At 46.3% G+C, this 15986-nt stretch overlaps 1 protein-coding gene across 1 annotated transcript in view; it reads right to left on the reverse strand.

The window, feature by feature from the left end:
* Nucleotides 1-7017, reverse strand: part of RFX8 (regulatory factor X8) — a 67090-nt gene extending 60073 nt beyond the window's left edge. The window contains 1 exon segment of the mRNA XM_074404334.1: nt 6883-7017. Within this exon segment, the coding sequence (XP_074260435.1) occupies nt 6883-6929 (47 nt within the window). The 5' untranslated portion in view covers nt 6930-7017.
* Nucleotides 7018-15986: the final 8969 nt, after the last annotated feature.

The following is a 15986-nucleotide window of genomic DNA, read 5'->3' on the forward strand; positions in this document are numbered from 1 at the left end:
CATGTTGACCGGGATGGTCTCGATCTCTTGACCTCGTGATCCACCCGCCTCGGCCTCCCAAAGTGCTGGGATTACAGGCTTGAGCCACCGCGCCCGGCATGGTTCTTAAACTCCTCTGGTTTTAGGGCAGGCCATGATGTTTGAATTCTTTGAATTGCAATGAGGTATAAAATGCAAGACACCAAGAGACACCAAGAGAGGCAGAATTATTTTGCTCTGCTTTCTTCCCCATTGGGTATACAGCCAGGGGGCAGGGTGTATTCCTTAGCAATGAGGGGCTCAACCTGAGGTTCACAGACCACCCCCAGCCTCTGGGGACAGCCAGTTGCCTGTTCCAGCAGCAGTATGTGAGTGTGGGGGTGAGTGGTGAAGGTCACCTGGGTCAGAAGGTGTCCGTAGTGGCATCTAGCCAACCTTCCTTTCCTAGTTGGGATAGACCGTCGTTCTTTAAAAAAAATACACAAAGCAAGCCAGTATAACTCTTAAACAAAGAGAAATATTTATTTAGCAGAGACTTTACAGACAATACATCTCCTATCCAAGCTATGTATGGATAGTACACAGCTTATCTTCTGGAATGAGGTGCACTGAGGCCCAAATTTACTTTCCTTGGCAACTAAAGGACATAGTCACAATTGTTAACCCCGCTGGCTTCCCAAAAAAAAAAGTAACATGGACATAAGGAATGGGGGAATCTCTGGCCCTGCAATGCTTCTTTGGGGGTAACAAATTACCATAGGCCCAGTGGCCTCAAACAACAGATATGTATTCTCACAGTTCTAGAAGCAGGAAGTCTAAAATCCAAGTACCAGAAAGGTTGGTTCCTTCCAGGGGCTCTGAGGGAGATCCTACTTGATATTTTTCTCCTTGTTTCTGGTGATTGCCGGAAATCCTTGGTGTTCCTCGGCTTTACTCCAGTCTCTGCTGGTGTCTTACAAAGCCTTCTTCCTGTGTGTCCATATCTCCGTGAATTTTATTTTATTTCCTTTTTGTATTTTTTTTAGTAGAGATGGGGTTTTGCCATGTTGGCCAGGCTGGTCTCGAACTCCTGAGCTCAAGTGATCTAGCCACCTCAGCCTCCCAAAGTGCTGGGATTACAGGTGTGAGCTACCACGCACGACAAGCATCTCTGTGAATTTTTTTATCAAGTTACCAGTGATTGGATTTAGAGCCCATCCTAATTCAACATGACCTCAATTAACTAATTACATCAGCAAAGATCGTATTTCCAAATAAGGTCACTTTGTGAGGTTCTGGGTGGACATGAGTTTTTCTGGGGGGATAAATAAAGTGAAATAAATAAATATCTACTTATTAATAATATTTATTAGTAATAGATATTTATTTATTTATGAATAAATAAAGTAGAATAAATAAATAATTCAACCCACTACAGGCACCAAGGAAGTAGATTTTCTGGGATGCTTCCCAAAAATCAGTGTGGGAACCTGACACTTAATGAAGCTGCTAATCCATCAGTTATTTGGCTTAAGATTGAGCACAGGGTAATACCTATTGGTGAGATGGTGGGGAGTGGGAGTGGCAGATTCCATATGTAGTCAGCATGCAGTTATATATATATCTCAAACAAAGAGGAATATTTATTTAGCAAAGACTTTACAGATAATACATTTGCTTATTGACATTTGCTTTTCTCTATATATATATGGAGAGGGTGGCGGGGGAGAGAGAGAGAGAGAAAGAAAGTCTCCCTCTGTTGCCCAGACTGGAATGCAGTGGTGCAATGATAGCTCATTGCACCCTCAAACTCCTGGGCTCAAGGGATCCTCCTGCCTCAGCCTCCTGAGTAGCTGGGACTACAGGCACGTGATCATGTCCAGACACTTAAAATTTTTTTTTTGGTTGTTAGAGACAGGGTCTCACTATGTTGCCCAAGCTGGTGTTGACCTCCTGTCGTCAAGCAATCCTCCCACCTTGGCCTTCCGAAGTGCTGGGATTACAGGCACAAGCCACTACACCTGGCTTATATTCCTTTTTTAAGACACTACTTGTTGATATGTGAAAAACTCAATATTGGAAGTATCACAGATAAATTTTGGCTAAATCCGGGAAACTGTGGCAAAATGTGATGTGCATTGAATTCAGACTCACTTCTGTTTATTCATAGTTACTCCAGATTTAGTTAGGGAATCATCTCCTTAAAAAAGAAGTGTAAAAAATACAAACTCCTTAAAATGAGTTTGTGGATTGTTCTTTCAATGTTTGCAGATTGTTCTTTCTTGTGACAGACGCTCATTTGTTCTGTCTCTATGAATTGCTGTCTTTCAATTTCAAAATGATACTACTGAGCCTGCCTGTTACCTGAGTGGAGTAGGAAGGCCAAATAATACTCATATTAAGAGTAACAGTGAAGGTCTGTGGCCAAGAGTCCTTCCTGTGCCACACATGCAAAGAAAGGGCCATGAGTGATGTGAGCACTGTGTGGCTGCTTTGATCCTGGCAGTTCCAAGAGATTCATCCTGTTTCTGACCACGTGTCTGTGGTCATTTGCCCAACATTCTAAGCCAAATCGCAGAGACTGGCCAGTGGCAGTCAGTCAGTATACAGTAACTGGACAAACAGAAGGTCTGAAAGTGGACTTTGTCACCCAGTAGTTGCCTCAGCCTTCAATGTCCGCACACATGTGAAATTACCATCATGTCTGTTGCCCCAGGGCTTTAAACCTCAAAGACCCAGGTTTCTGTTCTGACTCTGAGACACCTGAGAGTGTTTGTGATTAGAAAACAAGTACGTGAGGTGCCTAGTACCCTAGAATGCACATAGAAGCTCTTATTATTATCATTTTTATGTCTACCATCAAAATCTGGAACGGAAGCAAGAAAGATGCTGATGTTGGCAGAGTGGCAGCACAGAGCACCTGCTGTAGGTGAGCCTGACTTCCAACCAGCTGGGGCTCCAAGGAGAGACTGAATGGGGACTGGCAGAACTGCTGGCAGGTGATACCGGTTAAGGGTTTTATATTCTGCCACCAAAATGTCCTTTGGCAATATACCTGGCAATAAAGCCTGTCTACATTTGAAGTGAATCAGATCACTAGATTCCTTGCTTAGCTGCATAATGACATTGTTTTCCTGGTCTTGCCATCAGACAAGGTGGATTATTAAGATCTTGAGAACATTCATGATGTTCTCCTTGTTTTGAGTGATGAACGATCTGATGATTGCTGACTTCAGAGCACAAATTCTTAGCCAGTGGTTCACACATTTTCTGAGTATGTTTTAAAGAAAAATGTCACAAGCAGCTGGGCATGGTGGCTCACTCCTGTAATCCCAGCACTTTGGGAGGCTGAGGCAGGCAGATCACCTGGGGCCAGGAGTTCGAGACCAGCCTGGCCAACATGGTGAAACCCCATCTCTACTAAAAATACAAAAATTAGCTGGGCGTGGTGGCATGCACCTGTAATCCAAGCTACTCAGGAGGCTGAGGTAGGAGAATTGTTTGAACCTGGGAGGCAGAGGTTGTAGTGAACCGAGATTGCTCCACTGTACTGCAGCCTGGGAGACAGAGACTCCATCTCAAAAAAAAAGAAAGAAAAAACATAAAAGAAAGAAAGAAGAAAAATGTTGTGGCCCCCACACAAGGAATTACAGGACCTTTTGGTTCTGGCTGATCAAAAGCTACCATGAGTGCCGGGCATGGTGGCTCACGCCTGTATTCCTAGCACTTTGAGAGGCTGAGGTGGGTGGATCACCTGAGGTCAGGAGTTCAAGACAAGCCTGGCCATCATGGTGAAACCCCATCTTTAAAATATATATATATATATATATATATATATATATATATATATATATATATATAAAACCATGAATTCTGCACCTTTCCAAATAAATTGGTATTTTGAAAATTTCAACAGTCTGCAGAAATTTGTAAAAGTTTATGTGGGAAATAGTTATGTAGTCTATAGTCAGGGCTCAGCATGCGTTGGGATTAGGTAATTCTTAGGTTTTGCCTGGAGTCTGAAGCCAGGAGTCAGACCTGCTGTGTCTGCACCCCAGCAAGGAAGTCAGATCATTGTTCTTCATTCCTGTGTGCTCCCCAGAGCTTTAACCCCATCTCTCCCCATTTCTACAGTCCTTCCTGTCTATGAAACAGAAACCTTCTAGACCCCTGAGACTTGGCCAAGCTCTCCTGGGACCTTTCTCCTGGGAGAATTTATCCAGTGTGGATGACAATGGCACTGATGTCTTTAAGGCATGTTGGGGACCTACCAAGTGACTGATGAGAAGACAAAACAACGAACTAATGTGGAAAATGGCATGTTTCTTCCACAGAACCACAGTTGGGCCCCTCCCTGGTCTTTCATTCAGATGCTAGCTAAAGGAGCTGTCTCTGGGTTAGAGACAGCTAACTAAGAGTGCAGACTCCTCACCCTGCACTCCCCACTGTGGTTGTTCGCAACATCTTCCAGGCTCTGGAACACGGCCCAGAGGCTGTTTTTGATGATGTTAAAACCACTAGTGCCAATGATCTGTTTTGTTTGTTTGTTTGTTTTGTTTTGAGATGGAGTTTTGCTCTTATTGCCCAGGTTGGAGCACAGTGGCATGATCTTGGCTCACTGCAACCTCCACCATCCAGGTTCAAGCTATTCTCCTGCCTCAGCCTCCTGAGTAGCTGGGATTATAGGCACGTGCCACTACTCCTAGCTAATTTTTTCATTTTTAGTAGAGATGGGGTTTCACCATGTTAGCCAGGCTGGTGTTGAATTCCTGAGCTCAAGTGATCCACCCATCTCAGCCTCCCAAAGTGCTGGGATTACGGCATGAGCCACGGCGCCTGACCCCAACAATCTGTTAAACATACCACCTCATCAACTGGATGCCTAAAGGACAGCCCTCGAAGTGAACGGTGACCCCTCCCTCATTTCCATTGCCTCCACCCCCCAACCTTGAAGAGAGGCCTATAGGAATAGGAACTTGTAATATGGGACTTGAATAGGTCAGACTCTCTGCTAAAATGGTCTATACCAGGGGTATCTAATCTTTTCTTCCCTGGGCCGCACTGGAAGAAGAATTGTCTTGGGTCATATATAAAATAACTAACACTAGTGATAGCTGATGAGCAAAAGAAAAAAAAAATCATACTGTTTTAAGAAAGTTTATGAAGGCCCTGTGTGGTGACTTATACCTGTAATCCCAGCACTTTGGGAGGCTGAGACAGGCAGATCACTTGAAGGCAGAACTTCCAGACCAGCCTAACTAAGATGGTGAAACCTCGTCTCTACCAAAAATACAAAACTTAGCAGGGCATGGTGGCACGGGCCTGTAATCCCAGTTACTCTGGAAGGATGAGAAAGGAGAGTCACTTGAACCCAGGAGGCGGAGGTCACAGTGGGCCAAGATGGTGCCACTGCACACTCCAGACTGGGCAACAGAGCAGAACTCCATCACCAAAAAAAAAAAAAAAAAAAAGGTTTATAAATTTGTGTTGGGCCTCATGCAAAGCTATCCTGGGCCTCATGCAGCCCTTAGGCTGCAGGTAGGACAAGCTTGGTCTAGAGCATCATAATAATAGGGCCCCTTGGTTACTATTTGAAGTGAGTTCACAACTGGTTTTAGGAGGATGCTCAGGTATTTTTCTTTTTCAAGATGGAGTCTCGCTCTGTCGCCAGGCTGGAATGCAGTGGCATAATCCCAGTTCACTGCAACTTCTGCCTCCTGGGTTCAAGCAATTCTCCTGCCTCAGCCTCCTGTGTAGCTGGGATTACAGACACACACCACTATGCCCGGATAATTTTTGTATTTTTACTAGAGACGGTGTTTTACCATGTTGGTCAGGCTGGTCTCGAACTCTTGACCTCAAAGGATCCGCCTGCCTCGGCCTCTCAAAGTGCTGAGATTACAGGCGTGAGTCCAGGTATTTTTTAATCAGTCTCATCATTCTTTCAAATCTCTGTAGCATAAGTCAAACCCTGGAAACTCTAATTTTCTAAATGGCGACCTGAAGTCATTGAAAAGCATCCTGAGTCCTTTTTTCGAAGAACAATGCATGAGGGTCCTGGGTCAGTGAGCATAGCAGAAATCCAGCCCGCCTGTGTAACACTGAAAAACGCTGTATGCTTTAATATTTATTCGTTTGATTTTTTTTCTCAGTGATGACATACCAAAAATGTTCTTTTGGAGAAAAGTGGTAACTGTAGGTCTGCCGGAGTTATAATCACAAACACACCCTTCATTTTTGTTTTACTCACATGATTTTTTCAAAAGTCTTCCCTGAGAAATATGCTTTGAAACTTAAAAACAGAAAAATGTAGTCTGTTATATAACAGTTATTCACCTTGTAAAACTAAAGGTCCTAGAACTGGTTTCAATTTTCCTATTTAAGAAGATCTGCAACCCCATGAGTTTCTCAGTCCCAAGGGGTAAGGGTATTTTTCTTTCCCTTTTTTTCCTGCTTCAATTTAAATAGCTAGAAGTTAATTTCACAAACAATGTGTAATGCATTGCTAAAACTAAAAACTCTTTAGCGTTAAATCAGGAAATATCCCTTTCTGGATCTAGGGAGAGAAAGCTTTTCCTCCCCTGGCCAATGTCCAGGCGCTTTTGGAGGTACAAGGAAGCAGGGTCCAAGCAACAGGCCCCCGCAGGGCGGACGGGACTGCTTCCCGCGGGAAAGGTGGCAACGGGGAGCCCACAGAGGGGAAGCGCGGCCCCATAGCCGACTCGGACCCGGGGCTTTTGTGGGTGTGCGTGGCTGTGAGGTCCCTCCGCGCTGGGGCAGACGGGCATCAGAAGGCGCTGGGCCTGGGGCCCCTCCTCGCACCCGGCTTTCACCCGGCGTCCCGAGGCAGCCGCGGCGGGAACGGCGCTTCCCCTCCCCGACCCCACCTCCTCCCTCCGAGCGTCCCGGGCGCCGGCGGCTCACCACTGGACGATGCCGCTCGACGGCGAGGCAGGCACCCCCTCGGCCATGGCTCGGCCCGGGGTCTGCAGCACCGAGGCGGGCAGCGAACGGCGGCCGTGGGCGTCGCTGGGTTGCACCGGTCCGGCCACCGGCGCTCTCCGGTGTTTACTTTAGAAAGGGGCGCGCGGGGCGCGGGGAGGGAGCCCAGTCCGCCAGGCCCGAGCCCAGGGGCGCGGAGGGCGCGCGGGGAGCCCGGCAGGCCACAGCCCCCCAACCCCCGCGCCCCGCCGAGGATGCGCGGACCCCGCCCTGCACCCTGCGGTGTAGGCTGGAGCCGCCTCCCGCCGGCACCCAGCGCCAGTCCCTCCTCCGTACCAGCCAATCAAACAAGGCCGCGAACAACAAACGCCAGCTGACACCTTTTCCAATCTGGTCGCGGTGTTGAGTTCGTGAGGGTCCTTGACTTGTTTGAGCGTTGCAGTTATTCGGGCAGTTTTCAAAAATATTAATGCCCGGCTGCTGCTCCCTCCTAAACCCACCCCCCAAAAGAGGTTCTAATGAATTGGTCTGAGCGGGCACAGCTTGGGCAGACCGGCTTTTTCCTTTCTCAGGCTCCCCGTGTGACGCTACTGTGCCCGCGGTTGCCGAAAACCACTGGACCTGGGAGTTTTGAAAAATCTCAGAGCTCAGAATTTCTGGAAGGCGGGCGCATCGGGACTTCTAGGAGGCTGGCCCCGGTGACTCCAGTGTGCCGCCCCAGGTGAGCAGGGCCACCTCAACGTGAGTCCCCGAGTCTGCAGCCAGGCCCTGCCAGTCCTTGCCCTCAAGAGCCATTTATGTCAGTGCGATTGCTGTGTGACATGGAGCTGCTGGGCCTCTCCAAACTCACCTCCTTTCTGGGGAACTGTGCAGTTTTTGAGTGTTAGGTGGCGTTTGCTTGCGACGCTGCGGCGTAGTTAGAGCTCAGTCATGCAGCCGTGATCGTGGCTGCTAACTGCTTCAGAGTTTCCCGGGTAAAGATTTCTCAATCTAGATCAAAAACACATTTGCCGACTTAACAATAACAGAAAGCAAACCGCCCAGTTTAAAAATGGGCAAAGGACTTGAACAGACATTTCTCCAAAGAAGATACAAAAATGGCTACGAAGCACATGAAAAGATGCTCAACGTCATTAGTCATTAGGAAATGCAAATCAAAACCATACCCAAGAGGATGGGTATTATTTAAAACCCAGAAACGAACAAGTGTTAGTGAGGATGTAGAGAAATTGAAACCCCTGTTCATTGCACGTGGGAATTTAAAGTGGTGCAGTTGGCTGCACGCGGTGGCTCACACCTGTAATCCCAGCACTTTGGGAGGCCGAGGCGGGCAGATCACCTAAGGTCAGGAGTTTGAAACCAGACGGGCCAACAAGGTGAAACCCAGTCTCTACTAAAAATACAAAAATTAGCTGGGTGTGGTGGTGGCAGGTGCCTGTAATCCCAGCTGCTGGGGAGGCTGAGGCAGGAGAATCACTTGAACCTGGGAGGCAGCGGTTGCCATGAGCCAAGATTTCACCGCTGCACTCCAGCCTGGGCAACAGGGTGAGACTCCATCTCAAAAATAATAATGATAAGTGGTGCAGCTGCTATGGAAAACAGTATGGCCGTTCCTAAAAAATTAAACATAGAATTACCTTATGATCCAGCAGTCCCACTTCTGAATGTATGCCCAAAAAGAATTGAAAGCAGGAACGAAAACAAATATGTACAGCAATATTCATGGCAGCATTATTCACAACAGCCAACAGGTAGAAGTAACCCAAGTGTCTGTGGACAGATGAATGGATAAACACAATGTGGTACATATACATGCACTAGAACATTATTTACCCTTAAAAAGGAACAAAATTCTGATACATGCTACAACACGGATTCACTGAAAACATACTAACTGAAATAAAGCACACAGAAAAGGATGATTCCACCTCCATGAGGTCCCTAGAGAAGTCAAATTCATAGACAGACTGTAGACTGGGGCTTGCCAGGGGCTGGGGGCTGGGGGATTTGTGTTTTAATGGGGACGGAGTTTCATTTGGGAAGATGAAAAGTTCTGGAAATAGATGTTGATGGTTGCAAAACAATGCGAACGAACTTAATACTACACCACTGAATTGTGTACTTACAAATTGTTAAAATGGTAAATGTTATGTATATTTTACCACAGTTTAAAAAAAAATTCTGCTCCCAAAACACGCACACACACACATCTGAGAACCATATCTGGAAGGAGGAAAGAGACCGATTGAACAGATTAACAAAGTGCCGACTGCCTCCTGTGTGCCAGCCCCGGAAGGTAGTTGCTGGGACCCACCAGAGATCTCCAGGGCCAGCATCCTCCCTTCCTCAGGGACACCACCATGAGGGTGAGGTTCCAAGGTCAGTTCCAGAGAGAGATAGCAGGATATTCTGAACCTGGGCCCTGAAGTTTGACCAGGTCACCAGAGCTGACCTGGGATGGCATCTGACTCTCCTTTGGGGTCCTGCCCCATGACTCAGCCTGGTCCTGAAGCCTGGGGCATTTGGACTGTAGGGGTGGGATAGGCGAGTGAGCGGGAATGACATTATCAACGAGTGAGTAGGGCCACTGTTAGCTCTATCTTCTCAGCTGAGTTTCCTTGTTCAGGGAAGGCTGCTTTAAACTATCACGCAGTAGGGGACAGTTGACTCCACATCATCCTCTCAAGCCAGGAGCTGGGGGGAACCTCACCTCGTGCCTCAAGAGCATCCATATCAGGATGGGAGGTCAACTATGTGGGTAACAAACAGAGTCGGGAGACTGCTGAATGGCAACCATGATGAAGAACCGACAGGAAGAAAGAAGATGAAACAATGAGGTGAGGCGATGTGGCAGGGCTCTCCAAGGCTGCACTCTGCAGGTCAGCCCTCCTTTGGTTGTCTCTAGGAGAGGAACACATCCCTTTGGACTCAGAGAGGGAGCCTCACGAGGTTCCTTCATCTGATTTGCTTTGCTCTGAGTGCTAAGTCCTGTCCTCCTGCAGTGGAACAGGCAGGTCCTTCTCAGTGGCCCGAGCAAGCTGAGGGTATGGTTCCTTCCTCTTCTCATACTGGTCCTGCAGCAGCTCCCTTCCACCCAGGAAACTTCTCAAGGGAAGAGCCTGCTATGATTTAGGTAGGGCGTATTATGTCCCTGCTGGTGCCATAATATTTGCACATTTACTGATGATCAACCAGTACTAGGCACTGGAACAGACTGGAAATACAATGGGGATACCATGACCATCTGGTGGACCAGTGGTCTCTTTCTAATTATTGCATCGAATGTTAGATGCCATGAAAAGCAAATATCATCTTATCTTGGCTCAGAGCTCTTGAGGCTTGTTGATTAGAGGCCTCTAGAAAGGAGGCCATGTGGTAAATTTCCCACCCTCCACCCAAAGGTCCTATTAATTTCATTATTACAGGTGACAGCTGGTGTCCCTAGTTTGACCAGCCATCTTATAGATCAGACTAGATCAGAGTAGTTTCGTGCTAATACAATGACACTCTCAGAAGATTTATTCCCAGTGTGTGCCTTCATAATGTGCTAAATATGCAAAGGACATTTACCTCTGCACACGACTCCATTACTAGCAGCATAATTAAGGCTTTCAGTTGAGTTGACCGTATAGCCACATGATTTGCTGAATAGAATTAGGTATAAAATCCATTTGCTTTTCAAAGAATGTTTAACTGGAAGTGACGTAACCAAAAACATTCTTCAAGCTTTCACTGAGGAGACTGCTAGACCCATGCATGTGCTGTCTTGTACCAGAAAATCTAGCCTCTCTCTAACTCCAAGTTGATCATCTTTGCTCTAACATCTAAACCATTACAAGGAAAATAAATCCTAAAGTTTATATCAAGCAGAATTCCAGTTTCTTACGTCACATTTTACTTACGCAAAGCTGGAGAACCACATCTCTTTTATCTAAATAGTAACTTGTTTTACCTACTTCCATCTAATTGGTTTCTAGCTTATCTAATTAGTCTCATTTCACCTAAAAGGGCACCAGCTGTGCCTTCTCCTTGCACAAAACCATCTCTGATCTGGGGTGCTTAATTTCATTCAATTCTTGCAATTATTCACTTTCTGTGGATGTACCCAGGTGTCTTCAGGCAATAGATGTATTTTTAAATAAAGCTAATGAGCATAGTGGATTGGGTCCAGAATGCACAATGTAGCTGCATATGCGCAGGGAGAGCATTACAGAGAACAGACAACTGCATGTTCCATTTTAGCCTGGAAGAGATTACCCAAGATCCCTGGGCTCTAAACCAGTAAGCTTTGGAGACTTTCAAACTATACTGGAGCAAAGCATTGGAGAGATTCCAAATCACTATCATATGTTGCAATTTTTCTTGGTCTACGCTCACCTTTTGAGTATCTGGCTTTTACCCCAGTTGAAATCAATGGGAACATTGCATTCAGGAGAATGTATGTAATGAGAAAACCTACCTCCAAATGTAAAACACTTCTCTGCCATTTCTTTATCTAAAATCCGTGATTCAGAGGACCATGACAATATCCCATTGCTATAGATGTTTTTCCCCAGTTCAGTTTTCCTTTTTCCCTTTTTGTAGAGAGATGCTGGCCACTTATGGTATACAAGTAGCATTATCTGCAGAGGAACTCTGAGAATGTGTGGAATGAAATGAAACAGCCTTCATTCATCACAGAGTGCTTGCAAATTGTAATTTGCAAAGTAATGCATTTGAATTCTTTTGTTTCATTAAAAGTGGGATTTTTCTGGAAGCCAAGCAAAAACCAAATGAAAAGTGGTTTCCTTTTCTGCAGATGATTAGTAGGAATGTAACAAGTCATCTTATTAAAGCCATCATATAAGCAAGGCAGGCACTTTTCCAAATCATAATTGTGAGCAAAATAATAAATCTTACCCCAATTTATTTAAATAATTTTCCAAAAGAATGAGAAAAGGCACACTAAGTCAATTGCTTTGGATTTGTGTAAATACTATTTTAAAGCTTTTTACAGGCATGAAAAAATTATTTTTGGAAAGCAGTTTTAAACAATAGCATTAGCTGATTTGGGGTGTGAAAAACCTTCATCTGTCCTCATGGTTCATATTATTCTTTGGTAAAAACATACTGGAACAGCTGCCTGCTCCCTGCTGTTCTGCATGGAATTATTTCCTGGTACTATCCCCACCGTGAAATGAATTTCACCACAGCCATCTCCGGACAAAGTACACGTTTGACACATCTTTCTAAAGGACAGCAGACTGCCTTTCAATTGGTCATGTGACCCTTCTGCTAATTATCCATTGGAATTCCCCAGCAGAGAGAAACAGGAAAGATGCTTTACAAAGAGCATCTGCCTGTGAGCTTTGCAGGAGAACAAAGGTAAACACATCTCAATAGATGTGTAAAGATTGTTAAAGCTTGCTTTATGAAACAAAGCCTGGCTTTAAAAACCACTCATCTTAAGACCCCCCACAAAGCGAGTCTAAGATGCAAATGGTTATCAAGATGGTCTTTTAAAAATATTATTTTCATATTATTGCTGTGCTGGGATCCTAAACACTTGTCCAGTGCCTCTTAGAGTACCTCTGTACAGGTGAGCTGAGAGGCAGGGACCTCTCCCACCTGCCTCTGCTTGTTCCTCGGCCAGGCCATTCCATTTAACAACATGTTAGAACCTTGCACAGGAAGCAGGCAAGCCGAGAGAAGTGGAGGCAAAGGGCCACAGGCACCCAAGTCTGGAGAGCTGGAGGGGGCAGACCCCTGAGAATTTCCTGGCTCCCAAGTGGCTCAGCAGTCTCTCCTGGAGCTCCTCTGTGTCCTCTGACAAATTACATTTTCCCTTGAGCCGTTTAGAGCAGGTTTCTTTTTCTTATCATAAGTTCATGAAGTTTATTGGTGGGGGGTGGGGGTGTATGGAGTCTCACTCTGTCACCCAAGCTGTAGCGCAGTGACGCAATCTTGTGTCACTGCAACCTTTGCCTCCTGGGTTCGAGCGATCTTTCTGCCTCAGCCTCCCAAGGGATTGCAGGCGCCCACCATCATGCCTGGGTAATTTTGCACGTTTAGTAGAGAGGGGGTTTCTCCATGTTGGCCAGGCTGGTCTTGAACTCCTGACCTCAGATGATCCACTTGCCTCAGTCTCTCAAAATGCTGGGATTACAGATGTAAGCCACTGCGCCCAGCCAAGTTCATGAGTTTCTAGTACCTGTCATTTGTCTTCTCAGTAAGGATCTGGGAGAAGGAGGTGGCTCCCACACCCTTCTGGAGGTGACCATTTTGAAGGACACTTGGTGCCCCATGGCTGAGCTGAGGGGGAGCTGGAGTTCAGTCATTCACTGGACAGATATTTAGGGAGCACCCACATGCTAGGGGCCGGGGAGACCTCAGGAAGGATGTGTTGCAGTGGTCCCTGCCCTTGGGGTATCCATGGTCAACACCATCTCTGACAAAGACACAGGAATGAAAGTAGGGCTATCCCCAAAACTTCCGTATAACAGAATCCATTAGACAGTAGTTGGAGGTCTGGCTGGGGACCTCATCAGTGTGGTCATGCAGCTGAGGACCACCGAATGGGCCCCGTGGCAGGGATCACAGGAGTCACAGTCAGACCACGGGGCCCAAAGAGCCCACAGAGCCCACAGGAAGAAGCAGAAACAAGTCCATCAGGGAGAATCACCCAGGTGCAACCACACATTGACCATGGCTGCCATCAGCGTGGCCAGCACCCAGAGGACAAGGGCACTGTCTTAGAGTCTGTGGGCCTGGGGCCAGGAAGGACCCGCATGGGTGGGGCCTGCCTGCCACTTTGGGCAGCTGCTGCTAGCTCTCTTTCCTACTGTGAAGAGTGCCCTGGCTTGAACCCTGAGTTATAGCATCCTCCCACTGGGTGAGCCATCCCTCTTCTTCATAGGCCCTGGGGCCCTCTTGGAGAAAGCCGGAGAGGGTAGTACACTGAGAAATAAGTCATGTTTACCTAAGGAGACTGGGCATGATCTCAGAGGACTGCCTGAGTCATGACCCTGGGCTAACTCTAGCAGAGCAGACCAAATTTTAGATCCCCCACCTCTGAGCCCCAGCACATGCAGAAGAACCAATCGGTACCTTCTCAAGATCTGATGCATGAGTTTGTGAATCCAGTAGAATGGACTCATTTCACAGGGAGGCAAAGGAGACTTGCAGGGAATTGAAGACACTTGAAGTGATTCTGCACAAAGTTGTGTAGCCAGTAAGTGACGGAACACCTAGGGCCACATATTTAAGTGACAGAACATTCAGGGCCACGCTCTGCCTGGGGGACCTCTGAGGGGCCGGTTCCTCGATTGTCAAGTGCTTCCCAAAGAGCATAGCTGTGAGAACTAAAAGAAAGCAAGCTGATAAAGCGTTTATCCTGGCTCATTGTAAGTGCTTAATAAACTTTTGACTGTTGGTGATTTGACAGTTTCCCTTGCAGAGAAATACTTAAAATGATTTCAGTTATTTCAAAAGTGTTCATATAGTTATAGTATTATGGTTATATATTTAAAGAGGATTCACATCCCTTTTAGAGATACACCTTCAAGTATTTATAGATGAAATAAAATAATGCCTGAGATTTCCTTCAAAATAACCCACCTGGCATGAGTAGGGGGTGGGGAGGAGCAGGTGAGCAGAGGTTGGCAGGTCCTGATGCCCACCGAGGCAGGGAGCTCCTTGCACTCTGCCCTCCACTTTTGTATGTGTGTGCAATAGTCCATAAGAAAAAAGTTTTATATGTACGTTTGAAGCTGTGTCCTGGGGAGGATGCACGCAAGACATTTATACCCACACACAGTAGTTTCAGACTTGCCTAAAAGCCTTCTTCAATGTGCAGAACACTCACACACAGTATGTGATTAACAGTATAATTAGCACTAAGTATTGTTTTGTTTTTAAAAATCAGTTTCATTATTAGCACGGTGGTTTACTGTTTTGCAGAACTGTCCTGTAACTTTAGCTGGGTGTTGTGGCACATGCCTGTAGTCCCAGACTCTCTGGAGGCTGGCTTGAGCCTGGGAGGCAGAGGTTGCAGTGAGCCAAGATTGCACCACTGCACTCCAGCCTGGGCAACAGAGCCAGTCCTCATCTCAAAAAAAAAAAAAAAAAAAAAAAAAAAGTTTATTTCTTAAAAACTTCCAGGGCTAGGTGCGGTGGCTCATGCCTGCAATCCCAGCACTTTGGGAGGCTGAGGTGGGCAGATCGCTTGAGCTTGAGCTGAGGCATTTGAGACTAGCCTGGCCAACATGGAGAAACCCTGTCTGTCTCCACTAAAAATGTAAAAATTAGCTGAGCATGGTGGTGCGTGCCTGTAGTCTCAGCTACTTAGGAGGCTGAGGTTCCGGGGAATCACTTGAGCCTGGGAGACAGAGGTTGCAGTGAGCTGAGATCACGCCACTGCACTCCAGCCTGGGCAACGGAGTGAGATTCTGTCTTAAAAACAAAACAAAACATAACCAAAAAAACAGAAAGAAACTCCCAAATATTGTACCCCTGTCTTGGTGGTTCACAGACAGATTATTGTATTAAAGCAGTCCTGCAGTAAATAAGGTTGTTTAACTTTCTTTAACTTAGTATTTCCAAGTTTGTCTGTAGAAACCCACCCCCTCCCCGTGTGTGTGTGTGTGTGTGTGTGTGTGTGTGTGTGTGTGTGTGTGTGTGTTTTAAATAACATTGTTCATTGCTTACAAACATCTTGAAGGATACTAAGGGTCCATGGTTCCCAGTTGAGAAGCACTGGTATGGACTACATCACAGAATCCGACTTTGTGGGCTGTTCCGGGAGCTTAGGCTGTTGTTAAACAGGGTTTCTAGAGGTTTGACAAAAAGAAAATTTAGTGCCTGCTGCATGCCTGAATGTGTCCCCTCCAAAACGCATGTTGAAACTTAAACGACATTGTGGTAGTATTAAGATGTGTGGCCCTCTGGAAAGAGATTAAGTCATGAGGGTGGTGCCCTCATGAGTGAATTAGTGTGCCCCATAAAGGTGCTGGAGTGAACTAGCTAAGGCCCTGTTTCCCTTCCACCTTCTGTCCCTTATGCCATGGAGGATGCAGCATTCAAGGGACCATCTTGGAAGCAGAGAGTGG

Source organism: Saimiri boliviensis, chromosome 1 (assembly GCF_048565385.1).
Source record: "Saimiri boliviensis isolate mSaiBol1 chromosome 1, mSaiBol1.pri, whole genome shotgun sequence".
NCBI classification, from domain to species: Eukaryota; Metazoa; Chordata; class Mammalia; order Primates; family Cebidae; genus Saimiri; species Saimiri boliviensis.